At 40.8% G+C, this 12,571-nt stretch overlaps 1 protein-coding gene across 1 annotated transcript; it reads left to right on the top strand.

The window, feature by feature from the left end:
• Positions 1–1,481: 1,481 nt before the first annotated feature.
• On the top strand, positions 1,482–10,288 carry LOC310985613 (acyl-coenzyme A thioesterase 3-like; the record flags this gene model as incomplete). The annotated part of the gene is made up of 12 exons (XM_083971232.1): positions 1,482–1,487; positions 2,673–2,805; positions 4,520–4,729; positions 5,630–5,729; positions 5,852–6,042; positions 6,709–6,884; positions 6,968–7,084; positions 7,178–7,248; positions 9,072–9,165; positions 9,292–9,372; positions 9,456–9,591; positions 10,188–10,288. 12 exons carry the CDS (start codon positions 1,482–1,484, stop codon positions 10,286–10,288), a joined length of 1,416 nt encoding a protein of 471 aa, XP_083827358.1.
• Between the last annotated feature and the right edge of the window lie 2,283 nt (positions 10,289–12,571).

Raw genomic sequence — 12,571 nt, 5'->3', positions numbered from 1 at the left:
TCACCCTGGAGCGGTTAGCATCGTCGCCCGCGGTGCGAGAGGCCGCGGTTTCGATCCTCGCTCAGGGCAGGTCGCAGAGTACACAGACACACCGGTTACACAACCTTACCCTACAGCTACGAATAAATCATTAGCACAAACAACCTGCATGAAAGATATCTACATAGACACACAATAACCGTGATGTAAGTTTGATGAGTTTAACTACAAAGCAGGCGAGGCGATGCTATGACAAAATGTGACAAAATTATGTCAAAATTAGTTTTTTCCCTCTAAAACTGGCTGCGTCTGCCACAGGGTTCTACTTCTTCATATGGAAGAAGAAGGACTAAACTGAGCATACAGGCAAACAGAGTGAATCAGATGATTCATAACGTGTTTCTGACTGGAGATGTTGGAAGTGTTGCAACTGCATGTCACAACCATCCCCTGTCTCCCCTACTGTTGTTTGCGTATGTGTTTGTCCTTCAGTGTCTGCGTTGATGTATGTTTGTGTGACAGCAGCCTATACTGACTACAGTCTATAGACACGACAGCACCGGTAAAGGTTTTTGTAATTATAGAAATAGTTTTAATAGTCGAGCTCGGTATCGAAACCACACAAATTGTTCCTATTATGATGTGGCTTCCAGGTTTTTCACTTGATGATTTTCTCTCCGGCTGATACTTCATCTCTCATGTCCTGGGCTCCTCGTCGTAAGATGTCAAATAATGTTTTTTTGTTTTTTTTGTTTTTTTGTTTGTTTGTTTGTTTGTTTTAAATTAATAGTTGTGAAAACAGACAACACTGATGAAGAAACGTCATATATTTTAACATTAAAGCATTTAAAGTTAATGTTAAATCTGCAGCAGTTTCTTTGTCTGGTGTCTCAGCCAGGGTTTAACAACAATCTGGCTCATGTAAACTTTAGAAAACTCTGGGAAATCTTTATTTTTATTTTTTTCTCGCCTGTTGATATAAATATAATTTTTTTTTTATAATGTCTGGAAATTCTTAGTCTATTAAAGGGATAGTTCAACATTAAGGCACATTGGCGCAAACTTTGCGCAATTCGTAGACTGTTGAGAAAAGTAATAACATAGCAATCCCGATCAAACCGCACGTTTTGAGAATCAAAATTTAGTACGGAAGAGGAATAAGAAGAAAAAAATCCACAATATAAACAATAGGGCTTGGGGCTTCGCCACTGCTCGGTGTGCTTGCCCCGTGGCCCTAATGAGCAGTAAACGTGACAGATTGTTGTAAAACCCTGACACCAGACCAGGCAGAGAAACTGCTGCAGCTTTAATATTAACTTTAAATGTTTTAATGTCAAATTTTATGACATTTCTTTGCCATAAAATTCTACGTCAAGATGAAAGAGCAGGTTCTGACCAGTATCGATACCGCTGACGTTTGAGTTAGGTAACTTGTATAAGATGAAAGAGCAGGTTCTTAGGTAAAATATGAGCCATTTCATTGATGTTTATTTCATACCACCATGCTGGTACAGTTAGTCAAATAATGGCTGACGGGGGTGGGGATGGTTGTAAAACCTTTTATCTTTGTTGTTTTATTAATTGTCAACCATCTTTCCTGGAATTTTACACGGATTATTAGCTGTGAACAAGTTGTGACCTGCACATTCACCACACCATGAAATAATAACGTATAATTATGTGACAACAACAACTCTGTCTCGTAATGTTACATTATTTCATAGCGTGGTGAATGTGCAGGTCACAACGTCTCCATGAGAGCTTTTTGGAGTTGTTGGATTGTGTATTTGATGAGTTTGATGAGGGAAAGGTGAAAGTACCATTCACCTCCATTGCATTAGCTGAGCAGCTCGTTTCTCTGCCCCGCAGATCTCAAAACAACATGCACTGACAATTAAAGGTAATGAACCAACCCCTATGACTATAGGTAGGGATTATGGCAATTGGCGAATTTGCCAAAATGTTGAACTACTGTATCCCTTTAACAGATTTCCGGAATCTTCAGCTAGTGAAAACGTGTGGGGTGGACATCGAGGTGATGCCAACCCATAAACATTTGGTTGTACACCTGGATGACAAGTTGGATATGGTCCTTTAACATGGATGCACGCTACTGCAGTCCTGCAAATCCACATCCTGGCTTCGTGTTGAGTCTAGTTTTTTTTCTTTATGTGCACACCAAAGAAACCACACAAAAAAGTGAGTGAGTGAGTGAGTGAGTGAGTGAGTGAGTGAGTGAGTGAGTGAGTGAGTGAGTGAGTGAGTGCTGCAAAATAGAATCTGAACGCTAGATGTCACGGTTCTACCCCCAAGTCTGATCCAATGCTTACCTTCTTCCCGACCCGGACATGTGCATTTGTTTTCAACAAAGCCGGTGAGAAATCAATCCATAGAGCAGTGGATAACCATTTGTTATGTTATCATCATGGTTTTATCTGTCATAAACAAGAGATTACGGATTAGTATTGTGTTGTGTCACCGAGACGAGAGCTGGGACACCGGGTCGGAGGCTCTGATCTTGCAAGGTTGTTTTTTGTCCAAGAGACACTAGGTGGAAGGCAGGGAGCCTCCATTCTCCCTGGAACTAGTTACAAGTCATTGATTTAACCATCACAATTACTCAGAGGCTGTTTAATTAAGGTAAAAAAAAATATTGTATAGTTCCTCTTTAATGTTTGATCCTCTCTTCACAGAACAGACAGAAACACTGTGATGCTGAGAGGTCGTACGAGCGTGACAATAACACGGCAGCTCACAGAGATGATGATGATGACGACAAAACCATGCTTCAGTTTACACAGGACACTAGCAACTGTGCACCGAGCAGTTCGTAAGAATAGTTTCTGTTCTCTTTTGTGCTCGTCTCTCAGTAAAGGCAGTAAATGTTACTTTTACTCCAAGTAAATCTGCAAGTTCACTGTCACGGACTTTATAAAGGCTCAGTTGTTAATGTATCTGATAATCTGAGGTATGAAATTTTACTGTGCAAAATCATCACAAAATGTGTTTTAGAACGAAACAACACAATAGTGGCTACTTGTCTGCATTATTACAACAAGTCTATTGTCGACATCCTCTCCACCAAGGAGGTTGTGGAGAAGATGTGATTAGTTTCACTTACAAAGTCAAAATTTCCAGATTTCCAGATTGCTTTTTGAACACTTCAAAACAAATGTATAACTAAACATCAAAATGAGTAGGTAATGAGTACTGAATCATTACTTAATCATTAGTTACCCTTTTTGTGTACCTTAAAGGAAAGTGAGACATCAAAATTAGTAGGTAATGAGTACTGAATCATTAGTTACTATTTTGTGTAAGGTACACAAACATTACAGTAGTTACTGATGAACTAATGAGGAACCAAAATAATCATTTGCCTCCCTGTGCACCAAAATAACTTTTGTCTTCACAGGCACCAAAATAAGATTTCACCTGCACAGGTACACCAAAATAACATTTTTTTTATGTCCACACACAAGAAAATGACATAGAATGTAAAAAAAAAAAAAGAGAGAATAAAAAAAACCTAGCATAGCATCGATGCTATGGTCGGTTAGCAGAATGTAGCATCGATGCTACACTTGCACATGTTGTACAAAACATTAAATAACTTATGAACCATTTATAATAAAGACCTGTTAACTGCATCTGAATCACGGGATTCTTTGCTTTCCGAGGGTCCTTGAATGGTGCCTCTATGAAAGCATGCTCAAGTGTTGCATTGATGCTAGCTCGGTTTAGCTCTGTTCCCTTACCATGTGGTTACATGACGCATAGGCCTATATCGTCCCTTGTTGTCATAGAGGCACCATTCGAAAAATCCCACGATTCAGATGCTGTTCACAACTCGTCTCTATCATAAATGGTTCATAAGTTATTTAATGTTTTGTAAATCATGTGCGCGCGTAGCATTGATGTAACGTTCGGTTAACCAAACTACGGTCAGTTTTAGAGGGCTAAATTCACTTTGGACAAAGTTATCTTACAGTAAATTTGAGGAGCAATCTTACCGAATTTGTATTAGAGATACCATTAAAATGTAGCCTACTTATACAGTCACCTCATCCTAAGGTACACAAAAAGGGTAAATAATGATTAAGTAATGATTCAGTACTCATTACCTACTCATTTTGATGTCTCACTTTATTATAAGGTACACAAAAAGGGTAACTAATGATTCAGTACTCATTACCTACTCATTTTGATGACTCACTTTACTATAAGTTACACAAAAAGGGTAACTAATGATTAATTATGTTCATTTTGTCTTCTCAAATATATTAGTTATATTTTTCTTGTGTTCAGACAATGAATGTCATCCGACGTGCTGCTGACGTGTCATTTATCAGCTATTTATCAGCTATTTATCGGCCAGCTGAAAAATGACACGTCAGCAGCACGTCGGATCATTAGTTCTTCATTAGTTCCTCATTAACTACTCTAATTTTGTGTACCTTATTGTAAAGTGTTACCAAAATCACACTGTATCTAACCCTTCTGATATGTGACGTCAGTGATACTTTTCTACCTCCTGCAGGTTCGGCCCGGTGGAGCAGCAGCTACGCTCCGGCCCCTGTGCTGGCAGCTGCTCCTGCTCGAGGCCTCGTAGACGAACAGATCGACATCAGAGGACGTTTCCTGCCTCCACACCGTCCTGTCACTGTGTGTGCACGGATGCACAGCGAGGACGACGACCTGTGGGAGGCGTTTGCACATTATAACACAAAAGCAGATGGAACTATCAACTGTGAGTCGCTCTGAAGATTGCAGCACAGTATATTCACTGTTATGGATAACATATGAAAAGAAACAAAAACAGAAATCTGTGCAAGTTTGAGGTCACTGCTTATTCCTCATCTTGTCCTATTTCTTACTTTCTTAAAGGATAATTACGTTTTTTTTACAATCTGGACCTTATTTCTAGCATAAAATATGATCATTTCCTAACCCAGATAACTTTGTTGTCATTACAAGTCGTTCCAATGAAATTAGCTCCAGCCGAGAGCCGCGTATATCCGTATAATGCGAGAACATGGGGCACGCAGAATGCCGCCTCTAAATAACACATTATCCGCTGCGAAACTCGTTAATTTCACCAATATTTTGTTATGATATGCTAGTGCTATTCCCCTCTGAGTCCGGGGTTAGCTGTTATCAACATCCGGGGTCTGTAGGTTGACCTACTGACCTCTGACCTGGATGGTGTCATCTCTGAGCGCCGAGCGCGGCTTGTTGCTACCGCTAATGCTACGGTTCGTTTCTGCGTGTTTCCGACTTGTCAGAACAAAATGAGCAGCTGGATGAAGTTCAGCTTCCACAGGCTTCCTCTCCGCAACCTGGACTCACTAAAGCTCCGGCTAGTTGAGATAAAAATGGACCCGATTGCCGAAGCAGAATGATTATTATCAGAATGAGCCGTGCAGCGCTCAGAGATGACATCATCCAGGTCAGAGGTCAGTAGGTCAACCTACAGACCCCGGATGTTGATAACAGGTCAGCCCGGACTCAGAGGGGAATAGCACTAGCCTATCATAATAAAATATTTGTGAATGAACGACTTTCGCGGCGGATAATGTCTGATATTATTGCACCGTTTTGTTGAGCTGCTCTTACCTGTTTCTTACCTGTGATCTTCCTTTTCTAACAGTGACCCAGGATCCCTCAGTTGGAGGTTCGTATTTGGGCTGTGAACCAATGGGACTCTTCTGGGCTCTGCAGCCGGCTCCGGGAGGACGAGAAGGTTTAAAGTAGGTGATAAAAACAAGCAGCTTCACATACAGCCTCCACCTATATTAGAAGTCTGTTTCTTGATCATGCAGCTGCAGCAGCTTTTTATTCCCTCGTCCCTAAGTGATGCTGTTTTCCATAGACTGAGTAAGAAAAATGTGGAGACTCCATTCGTGGTGCGTATGTCCTTACTGGATGGACACGTGTCCCCCAGCGAGGGGCAGAGCACTGAGCTGGCTGCTGCCACCACCGAGCGCTGGTACATGGCTCCAGGTGTGAGGAGGATAGACATCCGTCAAAACGGCGTCGTTGGGACGTTGTTCTTACCTCCTGGTGAGTGAGAAATTTAAAGTTTCATGATCAAATTCAGAGCTTTTATAAACACATGACATGAAACCTTCTCTTCTTCCAAAACTAAACAGTTGTTAAGTGATGACACCTGTGCTGTGGTTGTGTTTCAACTCCCTACAACCTGTGTTTACTATAATGCAGTGATTCCCAACCAGTGATAGGTGGAAACATTTATTAATTTATTCCCAAAATGATAAGTAAATATTCCCGGTCATTTCATAATGTTACTAAAATGGTACCTGCCAAGACCACAGTTACATGTCCAGTTACTGTTGCTCCAGACTCAGGAGAGGGTTTAGGGGAGCTGCACATTATGTTATTCTTATCTAAGTTTATGTTTAATTTAAATTAAAAAGAAACACATTTAAAAGGGGAATTATTATTTATACTATTGCACAAGTGTAAAATGTCTTTACACAACAATTTTTATTTCATAATTAGTTGTATTATGTTTTATATGAAAAAAGGTTGGAAACCATTGCTATAATGCACCGAGGAAACATCACAGTGCACAATGTGTTTTAGCAAATGAAATTTAGAGTTTTGCAAAAATGCGATCCACAACTTACAGTTCAGAAAAGCTGTGAGACAGGACAGGAGTTTGGTGGATGGGCGGTGACCTCTGTGTCCTCTGCTGGCGTCCTGCAGGTCCCGGTCCATTTCCAGCCATGTTGGACCTGTGGGGAATGGGCGGGTTTCTGGTGGAGTACCGCTCGGCCCTGCTCGCATCCAGAGGCTACGCCAGCTTGTCCCTAGCCTACTCAGGGCACAAAGACTTACCAGGCCCACGAGACCGCATCAACGTCGGGACTTCGTATTATACTGTAGGAAAAGAAAACACGTCTCACGCTGCATGTGGTTAGTCTGTCATTTTCCTGAGTTGATCCCATTTGTTCTGTTTGGACAGACGGCCTTCAAGCTGCTTCGAGATCATCCTCAGGTCTGTGCAGACAGAGTCGGGATCATCGGTCTGTCGTTTGGAGGCTTCGTCACTCTCTCCATGGCCACTGAGACTGATGTCAAAGTACGTCAGAGAGACCAGTGTCACCAGCTTCACCACAACACTACACACACCAGATACATGAAATAATGTTGTTTTTTATGTTCTGCTCTCCAGCCGTCCTGTTTGGTTTGTATTAATGGGCCAATGGCCAGTAACGTCAAATTCTCCGGAGACGATGCTGAAAGGTAAATTGTAATTATCCCATTATCTTTTAATAATAATAATAATGAATTTTATTTGAGAAACCGAAGAGGAGTGCTGCATGGAACGAAGGAAGAACTTCACTCTTATTGCCATTGAGTTTGAGCTTGTTGTTTGACATCCAGTTTGTAATGGTTTGTAGGCTGTCCATAAGGAAGCGTTTTTTATAGGGGGTGATGCAAAGTCCGGTATCGTCGGCGTAACAATGAAAGTGGATACCAAAATGACGGAAAATATTGCCATAAGGGAGGATTTACATTCCTCAAAAAAAGTCTGGAAACACTTTTGCAGCCCTTTAAAACACCAACTGGTGTTGTATTTTATATCGTTGGATATTGTAAGGATGGTGCATTTGTGGAATGAGAAACGCAGCTAAACGTGTGGGTAGCTAACCCAACAAATTATATATCAAAATGTGCGTCTTGATCGGGATCGATGTGCTATTACTTTTCTCAACAGTTTACAAAAACTGTGCAAAATTTTGCATTAAAGTCAATGGGACAGGCGGAAAAAGAGAGAGAAAAAGAACAATCATTGGAGTTTTTCAAATGACTACTGCCCAGGCGTACTTTCACTTAGATAATTAATTTGAACTTTAAACAGTAGACACAAGTCTTGTGTATTGGCGTATTAATCCACGTTTTGATAGGTCATATAGTTTTTGATCAATCCCTGATCAATGACCCAATATGAGATTATAATGGGTGTGTATTGCACAGAATGTTCGTGTCAGAGTGTGTGACATCATCGCTTAGAGTGGGAGAAGTTGTCTGAAATCGTCTGAAACTTTTCTCTTTCCACACTCCTCCCGGCCACAATTTACACTCACCACACATGATTTTTTCCAAATTTGTAGACAAACTTGTTCTCTCTCTCACCATGTGCTCAAAATATCAGAGAGACTTACAGAATTTGAATTGTCAGCCTCTAAGTGTGGCCACATCTGTCTCTGCTCCTCATTGACTCCAATACAAAGATTTTCTGAGAGAAGCAGAACGGACCCCTTTTAAAATCGCCAGTGTCTCCAAAATATTTACTGTAGAAACACCAAATCGTACCAAATCTTTCAGGAAGTCCTTACAGCACTGTTGATCTGTGTTTTTTTCTGATAGGAGTTACCGTTTTGTCACAGTACGCCTAAATGTGAGACCAGTGCAGAGGCAGAAAATTGCTCTTTTTCTAGACATTTCTGTCTGTCTCAGCCTGGGGGGCCTCTATCGTCATTGGCAACCACCTCAAGTTGCCGTGGTAACCTCTGAGCCTCAGGCCAGAGCTCGTTAACTTTATAAACAATCCACCTGAAGCTCATTAACATGTTTATAAACAATCCACCTGGAGCCACACACACCAACACATACAGGTAGCTTCATGTGATTACAGTTACACACACACACACACACACACACCAAAACACACAGCTAACATACACATGCGAGCATATGCGCGCACTCCTCTCCCACACACACAAACACACACAGTTAACTTCATGTGATTAAAGAGATACACACACAGAGAGACACACACATCACCAGCACACAGGTGACTTAATGTGGTTACAGCTCCTCCATATCAGTGCTTATAGAAAGATGATCATGTGTCTGTCTGATCAGCTCTGTCTTGACCTTAAGATCGTGAGTTTGATTCCCATGTTGACAGAGATGGTATGCCCGGCAGTAGCCCCCTCATGGTCCTATCAAAATATCCCAGAGGAATTTTTTTTAGTTCATCTAGGCTACCTGAGTCCCAGAATATCACAACAACAGTTTCACTCTCAAATTTCCTCTGTGAACTTGTGTTCATGTTTCAGTGAACAGAAACGTTGGACGTACGATGATCAAGGCTACGTCACTTTCAAAGAGGTCTCGTTGCCCTCCAACTTCCCCCCTGAGAACAAAGTGAAGGTGATTAACCCTTTCTGCCTCTGATCTTTGCACCAACACACACAGTTAGACCTGCATTAAGAAATAATGTATCAATTATCAATGGGTATCAATTTTGCAAACTCCAGCGTGATCGTGTCTTTGCAGATGGAGAACCTCAACTGCCCATTGCTGTACATAATGGGAGAAGATGATCTGAGCATTTCACTCTTCGAGAATGCAAAACTGGTGCATTGTCTCATTTACTTTGTTTTGTTTGAATAAGTTTGGTATGTTTATTGTTTTTATGACACTGTTTTACTGTTCATCAGATCGAGGATACTATTAGGGCCGCAGGTAAATCCCACCTGTTCACTCGACTGTCCTACCCCGGTGCAGGTCACCTGATCGAACCGCCTTTCGCTCCAAACTCAAGACTGTCCTTATGGAGCGTCAAACCAAAGAAATGTGAGCCTCATTTTCACTCAGTCACATCTTATTTATAGAATTTATACTTAAAGCAGAAGTGAGTGATATATTTGTGTTAATATAAGTCTTAAATAGTTATATCTTCCGACAGCAATCACTTACATAGAGTGTTTGGACTGAAACACGGGTCTCTCAGTCCCTCTGCTCTGCTCTGAGCCGAAGAGAAAACATTTATCGTATCCTACAGTTTTTATCCAATGAGGAGAGAGAACGGCATGCAGGGCTGTGTGTGCAGCCAAGGAACGCCGTGAATGTGGTGACGTAGCGACGAGGACTGTTATGGTGCGTTCAAGGAAACTCGTATTTTTCCGACCGTGAAGTGGTACCAGTTCGATCTGGTACGAGTTCACGGGTCGGAAGTTACGAGTGGCCGTTATAGTGACTTTCACCGGTAAAACAGGTCGGAAAAACACGAGTGGGTTGCCTGGAACGCTACAAAGTCGTAAGTTGTGACTTGAAGCTGTAATTTACGATTTCAAAAGCCGGCCTGGAACGCAGCATTAGCCAAAACGACTGGATCACTCACTTCTGCTTTAACGGTCGGACCTTTTAATTTTTTTTCTCCCCTCCTGCAGTATTCACCCTGTGGGGAGGTCATCTCGCTCCACATGCTGCTGCTCAGGAAGATATCTGGAAGAAGATCCTGGATTTTCTGGAGAACAACCTGAGACAATGAACCCGGTGGTGGTGAAATTGACTCGAAAAATACCTGAGGGAATTGAGGGAAGAAAAAAATCAAACTTTTTCTGTCAAAGAACCAGATTGTCCACAAGGGGGAGATGTTTGACTGTTCAGCACCAAACTGAAGCATCAACAGAGAAGGAAAAAAAACGTCCTTGTTTCATCAAACATATGCTGCATTAGTCATGATTTTTACATTTTTATTTTATGCAACTGTGACGAAGGTCTCGTCATCAGACACTCAAACAAAACAGACAATTATGCAATTCTCCACAGTTCAGTGAATGCATCACAGTTCTACTATTATCTTGGTCCTTCCTTCCTCTGTGCCAGGGTTATTTCCTTATTTATATGGTGAAAGCAGCTACCTGTGCAGATGGGTTAATGCTGTGTCTCTGAGTTGGAGGTGGGATTTTGTCTTTGGTGAAGTTGATTAATGTATGTGTAGGTTATTTCTATTGCACTGATGGGTTGTGTTTTTGATTTAAGGTGGAACCTGATTGTGAAGTTGTGGAGGGCAGAAATATACCGTAATTTCATATTCTTATTTGACATTGGTTGGTCTTGGGTTGGGAGGACCTTAGCGCTTATAAGGCTCTGGCCAATGAGGTGAGTGAGTGATGGTGAGAAATGGCCACACATCTGAATTGTGGATTTGATTTTGCTTTGGATTTTGTGGTTTCACTAGCTTTTTCCCTATAAATAAAAGCACAGCTCAAACACCATGTGTGACTCGACATCTTTTTTTTTCTTCTTTCTCCTGAACCAAAAACAAACGCACATTAATTGTTGTTTAAGTAAAACTTTAAACAACTTCCGCTGTATTTTCAACGTAAAATACCTGCATGGAGACATTTTTTCCCTCCCTGTTAAACAGTCAAATTTCAGCAAACAACAAGGGAGAGAACATCTCATATTTATTATATTAACACACTACCTACATATGTAGCATTTTATTACATTTAAACAAGTTGTTTTCATGCACGGACAACATTTATTTTGAAATTTCATCACACCGACATCCCAAAGTGGTCATGACCCTCCATGGCAGGGGTCTTAAACGTATTTTAGGCCAAGGACCCCCAACCCAGTGGTGTAGTCTATGTGTTACGCAGTATACCCACTGAAAATGCATTAATATTTCAGTATACCCACTACAACAAAACTATCTAACTATTCAGGCAAACAGAGTGAATCAGATGATTCATAACTTGTTTCTGACTGGAGATATTGGAAGTGTTGCAACTGCATGTCACAACCATCCCCGGTCTCCCCTGTGTATGTGATTGTCCTTCTGCATTGATGTAAGTTTGTGTGACAGCAGCCTATACTGACTACAGTCTATAGGAGCACTGGTGAACGTTTTTGTAATTATAGAAATAGTTTTAATAGTCGAGCGCGGTATCATCAAAACCACACAAATCCCTCCCCCTATGTTCCTATCATGATGTGACTTTCAGGTTTTTCACTTGATGTTTTTCTCTCCGGCTGAAACTTCATCTCTCATGTCCTGGGGCTCCTTGTGGTAAGATGGCGATTGATGTTTTTTTTGTTTTTTAATTAATAGTTGTGAAAACAGACTGATGAAGAAACGTCATATATTTTAACATTAAAACATTTAAAGTTAATGTTAAATCTGCAGCAGTTTCTTTGTCTGGTGTCTCAGTCAGGGTTTAACAACAATCTGGCTGTGTGTGTCTGTTCAGTATAGGTATGTATAGGTGTAAACTTTACTGTAGAAAACTCTGGGAAATCTTTATTTTATTTTATTTTCTCACCTGCTGATTTAAATATATGTAATTTTTTTTTTAAAGGGATAGTTCAACATTTAGGCAAATTGGCCTATTGCCATAATCCCATAGTTTTAGTGGTAGGCTCAATAGGAAAGACCGGGGATGGTTGTAACAGCATCATTTTCACCAACAAGGCACAACATTAGAGTTATGTGATCAATATCATGTGTACCCACTCACTCCCTGACATTGCATGTGAATTTGTATGGCTATATGAAGAAGTGTGTAGGTTTTACAGCCAAAAACCTTTTTTTTTTTAGATAAGAAACTAATCTTTTGCACCAAATCTAAATTTTGACCCGTATTGATACCGTTGAAGTTAAAATTAGGTAAAACTTGTATAAGATGAAAGAGCAGGTTCTTAGGTAAAATGTGGGTCATTTCATTTCAAACCACCATGCTGGTACGTCAAACAATGGCTGACAGGGGGTGGGGATGGTTGTAAAACCTTTTATCTTTGTTGTTTTGTTAAGTGTCAACCATCT

This window comes from Trachurus trachurus (genome assembly GCF_905171665.1).
Source record: "Trachurus trachurus genome assembly, chromosome: 5".
Classification (NCBI taxonomy): Eukaryota; Metazoa; Chordata; class Actinopteri; order Carangiformes; family Carangidae; genus Trachurus; species Trachurus trachurus.
This window is presented reverse-complemented; position numbering and strand designations above follow the sequence as displayed.